General features: G+C 41.6%; 3 protein-coding genes across 4 annotated transcripts; 2 read left to right on the top strand and 1 right to left on the bottom strand.

The window, feature by feature from the left end:
* Positions 1-503: 503 nt before the first annotated feature.
* Positions 504-1,879, bottom strand: LOC109470688 (ubiquitin-60S ribosomal protein L40). Its single transcript, XM_019769718.1, has 3 exons — positions 1,683-1,879; positions 1,086-1,188; positions 504-669 (listed from the first exon to the last, which is right to left on the bottom strand). The coding sequence occupies exons 1-3, from the start codon at positions 1,870-1,872 to the stop codon at positions 576-578; spliced, it is 387 nt and encodes a 128-aa protein (XP_019625277.1). The 5' UTR covers positions 1,873-1,879; the 3' UTR covers positions 504-575.
* Positions 1,880-2,615: 736 nt separating this feature from the next.
* LOC109470686 (renilla-luciferin 2-monooxygenase-like) lies at positions 2,616-7,693 on the top strand. 2 transcript variants are annotated; one of them, XM_019769716.1, is made up of 4 exons: positions 2,616-2,912; positions 3,439-3,638; positions 6,704-6,877; positions 7,270-7,693. In XM_019769716.1, exons 1-4 carry the CDS (start codon positions 2,711-2,713, stop codon positions 7,687-7,689), a joined length of 996 nt encoding a protein of 331 aa, XP_019625275.1. In that variant the 5' UTR covers positions 2,616-2,710; the 3' UTR covers positions 7,690-7,693. The 2 variants fall into 2 exon arrangements, with proteins under 2 accessions (XP_019625275.1, XP_019625274.1); XM_019769715.1 differs by lacking the exons at positions 6,704-6,877; positions 7,270-7,693 and adding exons at positions 4,257-4,430; positions 4,994-5,567.
* A 1,339-nt stretch (positions 7,694-9,032) lies between these two features.
* LOC109470553 lies at positions 9,033-14,509 on the top strand. The gene is made up of 7 exons (XM_019769517.1): positions 9,033-9,036; positions 9,447-9,601; positions 10,275-10,392; positions 12,201-12,368; positions 12,742-12,865; positions 13,208-13,219; positions 13,920-14,509. The coding sequence occupies exons 1-7, from the start codon at positions 9,033-9,035 to the stop codon at positions 14,407-14,409; spliced, it is 1,071 nt and encodes a 356-aa protein (XP_019625076.1). The 3' UTR covers positions 14,410-14,509.
* Positions 14,510-15,529: the final 1,020 nt, after the last annotated feature.

Genomic DNA, 15,529 nt, shown 5'->3' with positions numbered 1-15,529 from the left:
AGATAACGTTACATAGAGTTTAAATTTCTCCTTTAAGTGATACAAGTTCATACAACCAGTTACTAGTAATTAGTAAAAGTCCTCCCTGCAACCAATTGCATGGTTGCTTATGGCGATGCCCATCTCCATTTCTATAGGCTAGCCCTTGGGCCACACCGTTTTGGAATCACTACAGCAGGAGGCTAGTCCACTGGCAGTGGTGTGTTTAACTCCCATACTCTTCTCAAATGCTGAGTGCTAAGCAGAGAAAGCGGTATGTACCATTTTTAATGTCTTTGGTATGACTCGGCCGAGGAGCGAACTCACGACCTACCGAATGCAAGGTGAGCACTCTACCCACTTGGCCACTGCACCAGTTCATTACATATGACCTGTACCTAGCCCGTCGTGGCATGAATGTACAATAAAGGTATTTCATTTCATAACCAGCCCATCATAAAAAAACTGTGTTTTACATCTACACGTATGTGACTTGTAGGCAAAAAAAGTTCATACACTGAATACACAGGCCCATCTCTACATGTCTTTATTAAGATTTCTCAGAGCTGGAGAAGCATGTATATTGTACGTATGGTCTACTTCAGCTTCTTCTTGGGGCGCAGGTTGTTGGTGTGGCCACACTTCTTCTTACGGCAGTTGGTGGCACGAGGGTGCAGACGGGCGTAGCACCTGGGAGGAAGGAACAAGATGGCAACATCAGCTGTGTGTAGCTGTAAAATGTAAGAAATCACACAGAAAACTTTCTTGTCATTGAAACTGAAGTTACTCCTTGGATTATCATGAAAGTTTATCTGTGTTGGTAGTAATCATAGTAAAACGATGAACTTTATTCAAACACAAGGGTTACACAGAGATCAAATTTTCAACGATTATCAGGATAACTAATGACCAATCACTTCTGAATGTAAATTTGTGAGTTACGGTTACAGACATGTGACCTTATTCACAAAAGACTTTACGGATACGTGACATCAGCAATTGATCAAATGTGCCAGGGAGTTTATATAACGTCCACCGTCTCTGTTGAGTGATGGATCCACTCTTTGGAAGATTGAGACAAGAATGAAAATCCAGAAAAGACTTACTTGCGACAGATCATCTTGTCACAGTTGTACTTCTGTGCCAACATCCGCAGACTGGGCTCGATGATGCCACCGCGCAGACGCAGCACCAGGTGGAGGGTGGACTCTGTATGGGGTGGAGGTACGGGGTTTATTAGTCTTGTAAATATTGATTATAGTCTTAGCAGGAACTTGATAAACTTCGGAAAATCATTTATATATATGTCATGTATGGTAGTCCTTAGGCCTAGGAAAGAAATGTTTCCTGTTTCAGTTCTGCAAAAATTAGGTTCGGTAGGTATCTTTTTTTTCTCTTTTTTTTTTTTTAGACTTTGGTGATCTCTAGTGATCCAACAAAATTTTAAAGTTCAACAAACTAAAGCTTGCATGAGGACTTATAGTTTCAATGTCAGTGTTGGAAAACTGATTGTACAACGTTTTATCACTCAGGTGTCAGATCATGGAGCTAGAAAAGGTCAATCAGATTCGAAAAATGTACCCGGTATGTCCCTTGCAGTGGTGTACACAAAAAAAGGCTAGGGTCTGTCGGCAAACAGGAAACAACATTTTTTTTTTCTTTCAACATCTTTTTGGTCACTTTTTCGGATGCTAGCAACTTACCCTTCTGGATGTTGTAGTCGGACAGGGTGCGGCCATCTTCCAGCTGCTTGCCGGCGAAGATCAGGCGCTGCTGGTCTGGTGGGATGCCCTCCTTGTCTTGGATCTTGGCCTTCACATTCTCGATGGTGTCTGAAGGCTCCACCTCGAGGGTGATGGTCTTGCCCGTCAGGGTCTTCACGAAGATCTGCATATTTTTCCTTGCTGAATGATAAAATAAAGTCGTAGAAATGTGAAATTTCGCAAGTCACGAAAGCCACGCCTTCCGCACTGGTGATCTAGTGCTCATTCAGTGGCCAAGGCAGCATCGGCACTGGACGTCCAGTGCCGAAGATAGCCAAGCACTGTTTTTTCAGTGCTGAATTTGTCTAAAAGATTCTAGGGGACCATGATTTGTCTCAGCATGCAGCATCCAGTGCTGAAGCCATAATTTCTGTGCTGGAACCGAGTGATGAGAAAGGAGGGCGTGGTTTTCCTAGTTTTGCTGAAATTTCATATCTTAAAAACGAAAAGTTTGATAGATCGTCTTCTAGGACATATTTAATGTGATGAAATCGTAGATAGGCATGTGGTGCCCCCCTCCCCACACCTACACATGTGCATGCGGCATGTTGAAAACGTAGTCCTGCACATGCATCGACATTTTCACGGACATTTTTTGTTTGAATCTGACAAATTGTACAGTATATTACCCTTAATAAACGTTCCCTAACACCTAAAGCTTCGTAATGATGGATTACTCAAGACTTCTATTTAAAATCGACGACGTATTCTCGAAATTTTCTCGAGGTAAAATTTTCGACAAGTTACCTTTCGTGCAGCAAGATGGCGGAAAGGGGGAATCTCGTTCGTTCTCGCCGGAAGAAGGTCTCGCGAGAAGTGGTTGACTGAGCGGTCATTGACCTAAAAGTAGGGGTCAAAGGTGGATTGGCGCGGAAAGTGTAGGAAGCAAGAGTGGAAAGCAGCAACCGCCCCCTTCGTTTTCGAGCTCGCGGTTTTCGTTTTTGAGAAGAGATAACGCTGCAGACGACATGGCAGGAGTTACGGCACGAGTTAGTGTGATGTTTGGGCACCTGCAGCGGCAAGCAGCCCGTCCAAGCCCGGCGCTTTGCACGACTGCGGCCAGCAAGAGAAGTTCGAGTTCAAGTTCGGCTGCAGGAGACGCCTGGTGGGCCAAACACTCCAGGATCCCCGTCCTGGACTCAGAGATGAGCTACTTCGACTCTGATCCAGGTGGGCTGTGTTTAACATATCGTGTTACTAGTATTCTAAAAGTATATCATAAAATATGATAATGAGAAGTAACGTTAAATAAACCTTTAAAATTAAATTATCCTCAAAATCAAAGGTCACCTAAATATCCTTTATGATATCTTACTGTGCAAGGTATGCAAGGCCATGTATGTCGGTGAAGGTTAGACTTGCCATGTAATGGCTTGCCATGTCTTCCACCATGTCCACTGACGTTATGCGAAAATTGGATCGAATTCCTGCCAGAATGTGTCAAAAATTATGTTGGATACCAGCAGTGTGTAAGCTTCAAACACAAATATGCCTTCGTCCTCATTGTATCATGTTGTATGACATTCGACCAACTTGTAGAAATGCAGAAAAGGCCATACTGTATGTAATGTTTCTCACGCGTGCGATCTATGTTTGATAAGAAAATGCAAATAAGCCCCCTGCCCCCCAAGAAGGAACCAATGCCGGAATGCCTTTCAAGGAGGCTACTGACAACCTTACCTTTACCCATCTGCAGGTGCCGACAAGACAACAGTCATCTTCCTGCACGGCAACCCCACCTCCTCCTTCCTGTGGAGGAACATCATCCCGCTGGTCCAGCCGCACGCCCGCTGTATCGCCCCCGACCTCATCGGTATGGGCCGCTCCGGCAAGAACCCGTCGGGATCCTACAGATTCGTGGACCACTACCGCTACCTGAGCGCCTTCTTAGACAAGGTAGGCTGTCAAATTTACACTAAAAATCAGTTACTCAAGCAACTGGATATGATTTTGGAAATGTTTCAGGTAGCATCCACTACCTTTCATCAGTGAAACCACCACTACCGCTACCTGAGCGCCTTCCTAGACAAGGTAGACTTAAGCAAAGTGTCATGTGTACATTTTTGGTGACACTGCATTGAGTGGTACCTTTCTTTCAAATCTTTGCTGTTGTTTTGTCTTGCATAAACCTCATCACACACTATTCTCTCTGCTCATGATGCATAACTTGCATTACTAACCATTTAATTCAATGTGAAGTCTCCCTTTTATCTAGATCTGTCCACCTGTTTTCCCTTCCTATGAAGGATTTTGTGTCATCTAAATGTCTCCTTTTCTTTAAAATGATAAGAAATGTAATCTGTGCCTTTCTGATTTCGGTGGTGAGAAAAAGCAAGAATTTACAGTTTGTGCTTTTTCTTTAACTAACCCTCCCCCCCAAAAAAACAACAATGCCCTTTAGGCCACTGACCCCACATCTGGCATGCCCTCGGTGTCATTGACCCCAGTCCCTGACATGCCCTTTAGTTCATTGACCCCATGTCCCTGCCCCTTTATGCTATTGACCCCATGCAGGTCAAAGTCCCCAGCCAGCTGTCCCTAGTGCTGCATGACTGGGGTTCAGGTCTGGGTTTCCACTGGAGCCATCAGAACCCTGCCAGGGTCCGCGGCATCGCCTACATGGAGGCTTTGGTGGCTCCTGTCAAGAAATGGGAGCATTTCCCTGACATATCCAGGAAGGTGTTTCAGGTAGGATAAACTCACTTACTCACTCATTATCCAGTTTATCGCCTGTTGTTTCCTGACCTCCGAGGGTAAGACGTGCTTGCACAGCAATACTGAAACTTGTTGGCAGCCTACTGACTTGCCTCTATCCTGTGGGCTGACGTTATGTAGGTTTAAGTGGTGGAAGTCCTCCCTTACATTGTCAAACCATTGCTAACATGTCTAGTAAATAGACATTCACGAGTTCATCTTTGTTTGAAGTGATTTGTAGCAATTGACAGAAAACTTGAATGTCTGTAACAAGCAAATAACTTACTGCACTCCAACATAGGTTTGTGTCTTCCTGAATTAGATCCATATCATTGTGCTAGTATAACAAAACATAAAGAAGCCAGAAAAAACTTAGATGGACACCACATACATACATTTTGTACATACATACATACATACATACATATCCGGGCTTTGACACTACTATATTATTCTATTAGAGTTAATCATATGTATTAAAGTTACTATAGATATTCTAAATTCCTTCATTTCTTTCTGTTATGTTTTTGTTTGTAAATTCTTGAATCTACCTTCAGGCGATGAGATCAGAGGGAGGAGAGGAGATGGTCCTGAAGAAGAACTTCTTCGTCGAGCGCCTTCTCCCGATGGCGGTCGTGCGCGAGCTGAGCGAAGACGAGATGGCCGCGTACCGGGAACCGTTTCTCGAGCCGGGCGAGTCGCGACGCCCTACCCTCACCTGGCCGCGGGAGATACCGGTGGTTTCCGATGGACCCCAGGACGTGGTGGAAATCGTGCAGGGGTACCGCGAGTGGTTAAAAGCCACGGACGACATTCCGAAGCTGTACGTTCACGCCAAACCCGGCTTCTTCAGTTCTGCGAATAAGAAAGTTTCAGAAGAGTGGCCTAACGTGAAGACTGTGACTGTGAAGGGGCTACACTTCATACAGGAGGACTCTCCTCAGGAGATTGGAGAAGCCATTGCAGAGTTTGTGAAGGACATGTAAAGATTGGCTGTGATCAGTTAAGGGGTGTGTTTAGACTCTGTTGGGCTTAGTTCACCTTTGCAAGTGTGGAAAAAAATAGATGAGTTTTTGCCACTCATGAGTCACTGATGAAAAGTAGTGGATGCTACATTGGTGAAGGTTAGACATCCAGTTAATAAGATACGCCAAAAAACAGTAACTCAAGAAACTGGATATGATTTTGGAAACGGTTGTGGGTGCTACTTTACAGTTTTCAAAATCTATCCAGTTGCTTGAGTAACTGTTTTCTTTTGTAAATATGATGAGAGTTGTGTATTTTTTGACAAACATATGTCAACTATTGATACAGATATAGTTAATGTACTTAAGATCAATTGTCTTTCCTTAATATGCACATGTATATAAAGTGCCTTTGAACAATGGAGGCCTGCAAGTCCTCTGTAAATACTTTGGTCAAAAATATAAATCCTCTAGAAATGGCATTACCTTGGTTTGTCAACAAAAGATTGTATAGTTCTAAATCATGGACAATCAAATATTGATACTATAAGTTGTACCATTATGTGGTGCTTATTACCTGTGAAAAAATATTTGCAGTTAGAAATTTGAGTGACTGTATTGTCCAGCTTTCCAAACAATACCTTGTACATGTGTGCATTGTATGTGGGTTGAAATTTTGGGCAAGCTCAATAAAGTGACATGGAAGCTATTGATCATGATAGGCTTCATTCAGTTTGGTTTAGGCAAAAGTATTTACTGATTTGTACCCTCCCCCCCCCCATTAAAAATCAGTTACAGTCAAAGCATGCATCTTCTAGTTCTAGATTGGTTGGTTCAAATGACTGTCATCACTGTCAGCTGACTTTCTCTCTGCCCCACTTATTTACAAACCTTTCTTTTCTGTGCAAACTTGATACTGTCATCAATGACAATATGAATTTCTTATTACAAGTCGTAAATAAGTGTCTCTGTCAGTAGACTGTTTGGTAGTATTACTCTTAGGAAAGCAAATTTTTGATTCTCAAGTTTAGATGTCAAAGATTATACAGAACTACAATGTATGTCAATGATGAAGGTTAGACATTGAGGTAAACAATACTGATAGAAAATTCAAACTCTGCTACTAATTTTTACTGGATAAATTACGGAGATAATATCCGGACGTCCGGATATCATCTCCGTAATTTATCCAGTAGTAGAGTTTGAATTTCCTATGAGTACAATGTTTGTCAACAGGAATTTGAAAAATTGGAAGAAAAGGTCCGTCTAGACTATACCCTTGCCAATTTTCCACCATTGCAGATAAAACTGCCCTCTAAAGTGTTCCTTGTGATCCATGACTGGGGTTCAGGCCTGGGTTTCCACTGGTGTCATCAGCACCCTGAAAGAGTCCGGGGCATTGTCTTCATGGAGGCTATGGTGATGCCTGTACCAGGCTGGGACTACTTTCCCAAGGCTGGCAAGAGGGCTTTCCAGGTAACGCATTTACACCCTCATTCCACTAGAAGCTAAGCCGCTAAGTTATCAAACATTTGACGGGTTGTTCATAGACACAGATCAAATCTTTTTATGTTTTGTTAGTGTTGTCATATCGGTACTTTTATATTGTGCATCGTATTCCAAGCACTCATCCAATTTTGATTGCTAAACAATAACTGACAGTTTAGTGGAAGATTATCAACTTAAGATTATATCATGGACAAGGAAACAAAGAGATTTTGGTACAGTTTGCTAACTTGGTAGGAATGACCCAAGTGACTTCATACATACTTCAGACATCAGCATGACTACCTTGTATTGGCTGGGTTATTTCCATGTAGAATAAATGTTCTCCTTTTTCACGTACCCTGTATTCTCACTCACCCCAGGCTCTGCGAAGCCCTGCTGGAGAAGAGATGGTCCTGAAGAATAACTTCTTCGTGGAGCGTATGTTACTCTCCTATCTCCTGGACAAGGTGCCTGAAGACGAGCTAAACGCCTACCGCGCGCCCTTCCTGGAGCCCGGCGAGTCCCGGCGTCCCACGCTGACGTTCCCGCGAGAGGTCCCCATCGTCGGGGACGGTCCCGAAGACGTGATCCAGATCGTGGAGGCCTACGCAAAGTGGCTGCAGGAGACCACGATCCCGAAGCTGTACGTTCACGCCGTCCCCGGCTGGTTTAGCGGCGGGGTAAAGATGGTGGCAGAGACGCTACCGAACGTCAGGAGTGTGACTGTCAAGGGACACCACTTCCTGCAGGAAGAGTCCCCCCGGGAGATAGGGAGGGCCATCGCTGACTTTGTCGCTTGAGAACTCAGACGCATTGTAGCCACTTTGAATTTATCGTAAAGTGTAATCCAGAGGTTTCCTGAATTCGACGTAATACATGTATGTAGCTAGCTCTGAAAATTTAGCGTTGAGCGTTGGCGGGACCCCCCCCCCCAATGCAGGCCCCCTTTAAAATTATTTTTATTACAATGTATGTACAAGATGAAAGATTGCTTGGATAGAGCCTAGGTCAGCCCTTTATCTTTTGCTACAGCACTAGGAAGAGGGCACAAGGCAAGTAAGACAAAATGTCTGAAAAATGTTTAAAGTACCTGTGACTTATAAACTACTATGGTGCAATGATCACATGTACTACTATAGACTGATGAACAGTAGTTTTAGGAGCTTTTCAATGTTTGGTTTAATTTTTCATCTGTCTTTAGTTCTGAGGTATTTGATTCAAGTTTTTTTCATTATTTGCAAGAAGGCAACCTTCTCAAATTTGAAGTGTAAAAATAAATGAAAATACGTGTACAAGACACATAACGTCATATACATGCAGCAAAAGATTTTATTTCAACATTCCAACACAAGTTCAGGTGCACATTGAGAAAAATGGACTATTGAATAATTGGTAATAGCAAAACAATGTGTCAATATAGAGCTCTAAGTCTAACCAACATACTATGCACTATGTATTCCTTGGTCAATGAAAATACTTACTACTTAATAGTCTAATAGCCTTGCCATCATCTGCTGGAACAGCTTTACTTTGCAATACATGTTGTAGTTTGTGGTGACACCACAAACTGACTGCATCTTGCGTGGACTGTTTTAGGGCCAACCAAAAATGTCAGATTATTGCACAAATATGTTAAAAACTGAGAGTAAATTACCATTACACGAATATTTCTTAAATAAAATATTTCAAATTTTGGTGCCAAAAAATTACGTAATGCCTCTTTAATTCTTCACCAATCCAGTTGCTATGTTGAAACGTCAAGATACATCAGTGCAGTTTTCATCCGTGCCGTAAGTGGCGCTTTTGATACGTGCTGCTCACAGAACGGCAAGCAACCTTCGAAGTGCAAGGTTAATCTTGAGAACAGATTTAGAACGAAAGTTTTGTCTGCCATTTTAATGGAATTTTGCTAATTCTTTTCTATCCATAAAATTACAGGAGTATGTGGTAGTTTTTGTTTTTTGGTACAGGGCGAATTATAAATCTGTAAATCGGTTCTGAGGACGAAAGCTTTAGGAGAGGTGCAAGCATGTTTCCAGACACGAATATAATCAACAGAACGACGCCCTGAAGATAGCAAGGACAATTTCGTCTTAAAAATCGTTGATATTTTATTTCCTGGACACGGAAGATAAACCAGAACATGGGTAAGTCAGGATTTGTTTGTTCATGTCGTCCAGGCTCCGAGTTGACGTGATCTTTCAGCTAGGCTAGATTTTTAGAAGGTCGTTCGAGGATCCCATGGAACTAGCAAATTTTACTAGGTGTTTTTTTGGCGTGACCTATAACTTTAAATTTTAGGTCTACCAGATTTTCCATACGAAATTATGTTTTAACGCTAACGTTCCGACGTTTTAAAGTGAGCGCCACAGTTGCCGACATCCCTCCCCATTTGAGTTGGCTGCGTTCAACTTTTTATCGAATGTCAACTCAAGACAAATGCACGTTTCGAGTGTTTCGATTTTGGTGATTCAAGGGAAATTTACCCAATAATTCGTTGCTGTCAACTCTGATGGTCATGTTTTCTTACTTTTATCTTCTCCATATGAAATTAAAGCCAAGGTGGATATAGATCAGTCCAAGCAGCTACAGGGTCTGTTAAACGTCTGCGGAGCAGATCTTCAGTTGGAGAGAACCAGCGAGTACGACATTAGAGATGCCGAGTCATCGCAGGCGTTTGCAGAAAAGGCACGGGCTATTGCAGCAGAAAGGGTAAATGTCAACTCAATGCTTACAAAATTCACAATATCTTGGTCCCAATGAAGTTGCTTTTATGTATTATCACAAAGTAGTAACATTATGAGTTAGGCCTACATGTAGGTTGTTTCCCAACCGACCCTAGAAAAAACGACCTAGCCATTTTTGTGGATCCCTCCAAGGGACATCGACCTCTTCTAGCACCATGATCTGACACTTGAATGATGAGGTTTTACTTTGTGAAACAGTACTGTATAAGTTGGATCAGTAGAGATTGCCAAACAAAGTCTAAAAAAAAAGATAATCCCTAAGACCCTAATTTTTTCAGGACTGAAACAGGAAACACAACATTATTTTCTAGGCCTTAATGAACTGAGAATTGATATCCCTCAGACCTAGGAAAAAATGTTGTGTTTCCTGTTTCCCTTCCGACCCTAGCCTTTTTTGGGAACACAACATTTTTTCCTAGGCCTTAGGTGCAGATTGAGGTCGCCTATGTTCGCCTATGCAATTGTCTTAATATGTATGTGTTCACCTATGTTGTTTTATGTGCACGATGAAGAGTGTCTTAATGTTCTATATACTATTGTAATAAGGACGAAATTCGGGTATTCGCCCGCGAGATCCTTACTGAATAAAATTTGATTTGATTTACGTCATTGATGTGTTGAAGCATACTTTGATCCAGGTGTGTCCCAGGTATGATGGTGTAGACAGCAGGAGGAGACAGAAGTTTGCAGAGGTGTTGAATCAGCTGAACCAGCCAGCAGGAGACTTGGAAGAATTGGACACAGCCACTGGAGATGGTAAAGTATTTATGCTTCAGTCTGCTAAGGTAGTCATTTATTCAATATCCACTTTGCATTCATTATGAGGTTAGGCAGCAGGGATAAGGTTAGTTATGTTTACAGAAGGAAAACATATTGGTTTTTGCTCAGTTTCTTCCTCTTCTTCTTCCCTTCCAAACAAATAAGGTCAATGTTGGGTTACATCATGTTGCAAGTGCCATGCAGAACTGAGTTCAAGAGGGGACATATGGTCACCATATGTTTGAGTAAGAATAAACAAAGCAGTAGTTTGTTAAGTTGGACCATGTGAAGGCAAACATGATGCATTTGCTTTGCAAATGTTACCTTTCTAGTTTTAGTCTACATTTGTATTTGAGGAATTCCTTCATGATTAAAAAGACCTCAATACATGGCAGTAAAAAAGGCACAAAGTCATACAAATAGAACTTGTACTACCAGTACTTCCTTGTGACAATGTATGACAGACCTGGCACAAACATACCTGTGTATATACATCAGGTGATGGGAGGAGACTAGTGCAGGAGTGGAGATTTGGGAAACAGACACTGGAGCTCAACAGCCAATCCCTGGCTGCCAAGAAAACCATGCCTTCTGTTTATGTGGGGAACCTACCACTGTCTGTCACCAAGGTGGGACATTTATACTATCTTCTTGATGTATAATTATATTGACAAAGCTGTTTCTTAGTTACAATAAGTGAATCATCCTAGATCTTTTATGTATTACTAGTACATAGAAAAGGAATTGTAACTTGATGATAGCTTCAACACATACAACAACTCAGTTGCTATGCAACGCAGGACTGCAGAAGGGAAAAGATTAATCAGTCCTGATGTGAGCTGCACTGCCACTGGACCTTTGCATGTTACAGGGATGGAACACAGTATAGAATGTGTGCCTTGTACTTTAAATGTTGTACATTTAGCAAAAGATTAAATGTTAATGTAATGATTAAGATGTGTTGAGACCTGTGTTGTTGATATACAGAGGGAGTTGGCAGGGCTGTTCTCGGCTTGTGGAGAGGTTCATGATGTCTGGCTGGCCAATAGGAGACCGGATATGGAGCACACATATGCGTGAGCAGTGCTGTATCTTATGTCCTGCAGATTTTCTTTTAACTTGTTTTTATTGTTCCCTATTCATTCCATTGTTAGTGCGACTTCCTAGGAAATGGACTTTGTTTTGCATGCATTCTGACTGTTTGATATTTTGGTACCAAATTAAAGAGTTTGCCAGGTAAAAGAGAAAGATGACAGTGTCAACTGGTATTTTGTATATCTTTAGCATCTAGAAATGCATTCCTTTTCTAGTTCTTATTTCTACTGTTCACTCAAAAGTAGCTTTGTACACTTAAGTTCTAACTAACTTGTTGAGAGTTAAATCAATTTTACCCCCTTTCTTTCTTCCTGAACCATTTCTTTGACCCCTTCTTTGTTCCCCCTCATGTTTTGAATGATCCAGCCCTACATGAGATGTTGTCCTGTTATTGCAGGTTTGTACGTTTCTATGACCCTGAGAGCTGTGTACAGGCCTGTGAGTCCATGAGAGGAGTGGAGGTCAGAGGAAGAGCACTGAGAGTGAACATTGCTGATGAACCCATACAGGACAGGAGTCAAAGTAAGATACAAGAACAGAGCATGTCAACAGAACGTACTGCACCTGTGTGGAACCCTGATTTTTCTCCGTTTTCCTTGGACGTTTTTCGTCAACGCCGCATAAGAATTTTGCCTGTTGCAGACGATATCTTTTCCAACACAATAGTTGAAAATTACAGGTGAGATGTTAATTTTCCCCATTTTCTCCAGAAGACACTTTGTTAAGGCAGGATCCCGTGGGTCGGTACTATCCAAAGACAGAGAACTCAGAGGAGAAGAAGCTGGTGTGGGCACTGCGACAGTCCTGCTCCACGTTCCACAGTCAGCATGTGCTGTACGCCAACCAGTTCTTCCTGCAGCTGAAGGACCCACAGCCTGGTAAGACATCACACAAACTTAAAAGCAAAAAGTACAGATTACTAGTCAAGTAATCTTGCCATAGATGTCTAGCACCAAGAGTCGTGTGTTGTGGGGTCGTTTGGCGCAATGGCAAAGTGCTTGACTCGGAAACCAAGAGGTCCCAGGTTTGAGTCTCAACATGCCACCGGCCGATCTTGTGCCCTTGGTAAAGGCACTTTACATGACTTGCCTCACTTAACTGAAGTGAAAATGAGTATTGTCTGTCTTGTATTTGTGCTATGTATGGGACACCAACACCAGCAGCAGCTGCCTTTGTTCCACGTGTATTGTATTGTTACAATTTGAATAATTCAAATCAAAAAACCAAGAGTCTACCACCCTTCCCCTTCAGGTGCAGGTTTCTGTGCTAACAGACTCGTGGTCGACTTTGACGAAGTCCTGTCCTGGCTAGAGGATATCCCAGAAGACCTTGCACCAGCCGTGGGGGATGAGGGCCCTGCATACACACTACAGGAGGACAGAAAAGATTCCAGAGATGCCATACCAGCGATGAAAAAAAGTAACTCACAGGCTAACAGTCTTGCGTTTGCCTCAGTGATGACATCACAAGGATCATCAAACAGCAATGACCGCATTACTACCAACGGGACTGATTCAACAGAATTGAACATTGAACAAAACGGAGAGCCCTTCATGTCAAAGCAATCCTCTAAAACTTCTGCAAATGCCAAAGTCGTGTCTCCAGCCTCTGATTCAACCTTAGCATCTTTAAGTTTCAAGAGTCTCGAGAAAGGAAACACATACCTTAGGGAGCCACGAAAGGAGAGGGTACATCCACCCACAGAGAGGGTGCCTGGTGCAGGGCAGCTGTTATCACTGGCCCTTCTCTCACCCCCAACTACTGCAAATGCCAAAATCATGCCATCAGCCTCTGATTCAACCTTAGCATCTTTAAGTTTCAAGAGTCCAGAGAAAGGAAACACATACCTTCAGGAGCCACCAGGAGAGAGGGTACATCCACCCACAGAGATGGTGCCTGGTACAGGACAGCTGTCACCACTGGCCCTTCTCTCACCCCCATCAGGACGACCCATCAAGAGGATGTCTCCAAGTTCAAGGTAACAGCATCTTCATCTTCAAGTTGACTGTACTTTAAACTTTATCATACTTATGGTATAAGATTGAACCCTCAAGAGCCGATATTGCTTCTTGTTGTTCCCATTGTCCATTTTTGTATGTTTTATCTTGTTTATCTACTAATTAAGGTATATTAATCTGACAATGGATATTGGACATGTTCAATTTGACAACATGCTCTATTTTTGATGAGCATTTACATTGGGTGATTAAAATTAAGAGAAGTGTTCAGGCAGTAATTTGTTTTGTAAAAGGAAAATTACTCATTGGAAGGCATTTCAGCACCATGTAGCTACCTTCAGAAAAAAGGTACATTTACCTTTACTTTTTGTTTTCTTTCACGCAATTCCAATCCAGTCTCTGTCAAATATATCATAAGTTTCCTTCTAGTTGAGGTATTGTGTTAGATCTACCATGATTCTGTATTTTCAGGAGACACTACCGATCCCCACGAAGCTTGTACCCCGTTCCTGGTGCACCATATCCCACAATGCTCAGCACCACAGTTCCAGCTGCCTTCCCATCATCCATGTTTGACCAGCAGGACGATGTTCCCGTGACGAACTGTCCAGTAGGAGAGCTCGTTAAGCTTAACGAAGACCCATCTAACGATGTCCAGCTAATACTAATAGATTTAGATCAGAAGCAGTCTGACGCGAAGACTAGTAGCAGTCATACACGTGAACTTGTAGCACTGTTTGAAGGAAATGGTGCACCAACCAAAGAACACAAGGATGAGCTGTCAGTACAACCTTCCAAGTCCAACCTCCAGTTGTTGGAAGAGTTATTTGGAGGTTGTGAGGTCTGCTCATCTAATGATATTGTTGAAGGGGTTACTGTAGATGATGAACTTGATTTAGAGATGAACCACACAAAAGATAAAGGTGGCAAAGCCAGCTTTGGGCAGGTAGATGCAAAATAAGTGCTAACAGATATAGATGTAAACCTTACAATGTTGTACACACTTTACATTTATTGTAATTTGCACCAGATGCAGGGAAAATGATGAAAATATTAAAGGCTGCCCTCTCAGCCCTTTCTTAGAGACTTGAAATGACCATCTAATAGTGTTTCCCATTACAACCTACAAAAAATACAGAAAGAGATACAAATATCCAGTCTAATATAGCAAATTTATTCAAATTCATCCTGTAGCAGTGTTACTGTTTATTATAGCATAAACTGTGGCTTATAGTTAGGTACTGTACTTCCAACCTGAATATATTTTGCTATAACGAAAAACAGATTTTATTTCCTTGTAGATATTTTTCTAAACCAGATGCTTGAATAGCTACATCTTTACAGCTTTTCTCCACAAAGAAAATTATATGGCTTAATGTCATAAGAAGAAAATTACACAAAGACACAAACAGAAAAGATCATAACACATCAATCCTATTACCAACATTATTGTCTAGGATTCACCATCCAGGAGATAAATAATTCAATATATTTGCACAAAATAAATTTTAAGAAACACTAAACCACAGTACATGGGAAGCCCTTATGAACAACTTCAACAATGCATTCCAGCTACATTGTAGTACATACACATGTAATAAACTATATGAGAGATTGCATAGAACAAAATATACCCTAGCTTATACTATATAAATACAGTAAATTTCACCAAAATCTCTTTTTCACAAACATATCAAGAAAACAATGGTGGGTTAATATGCATAGCAGTACTGAAGGAAAAGTACTTGCATGTGATAAAATGATTCATAGTACATGTCATTAATAGAGCATGCATGTGTAGGTAGGAACTTATGTAAAGATGAGATACCGTTTGGATTAGACAAAGCAAATGACTTCTCTGCATTCACTATTAGTATGTACCATTATCATTACTTTTGACTCACACTATATGATTCACATTATATATCAATGTGTATGATGCCAGTATTGCAAAATGCATCAAAATAACTGTGTGGAAGTTATCAAATAGTCCTTAAGTGTAGAGGCAGTTTCACATTCCACTTTTACTCCAAGCAACATCTCAGTAATATTCCTTATACAATATTCATAGCTAATACATT

The sequence above is a fragment of the Branchiostoma belcheri genome, unplaced genomic scaffold (assembly GCF_001625305.1).
Source record: "Branchiostoma belcheri isolate BF01 breed outbred unplaced genomic scaffold, Haploidv18h27 scaffold23, whole genome shotgun sequence".
Classification (NCBI taxonomy): Eukaryota; Metazoa; Chordata; class Leptocardii; order Amphioxiformes; family Branchiostomatidae; genus Branchiostoma; species Branchiostoma belcheri.
The sequence above is the reverse complement of the archived record's forward strand: the minus strand, read 5'-3'. Positions and strand labels throughout refer to the sequence as shown.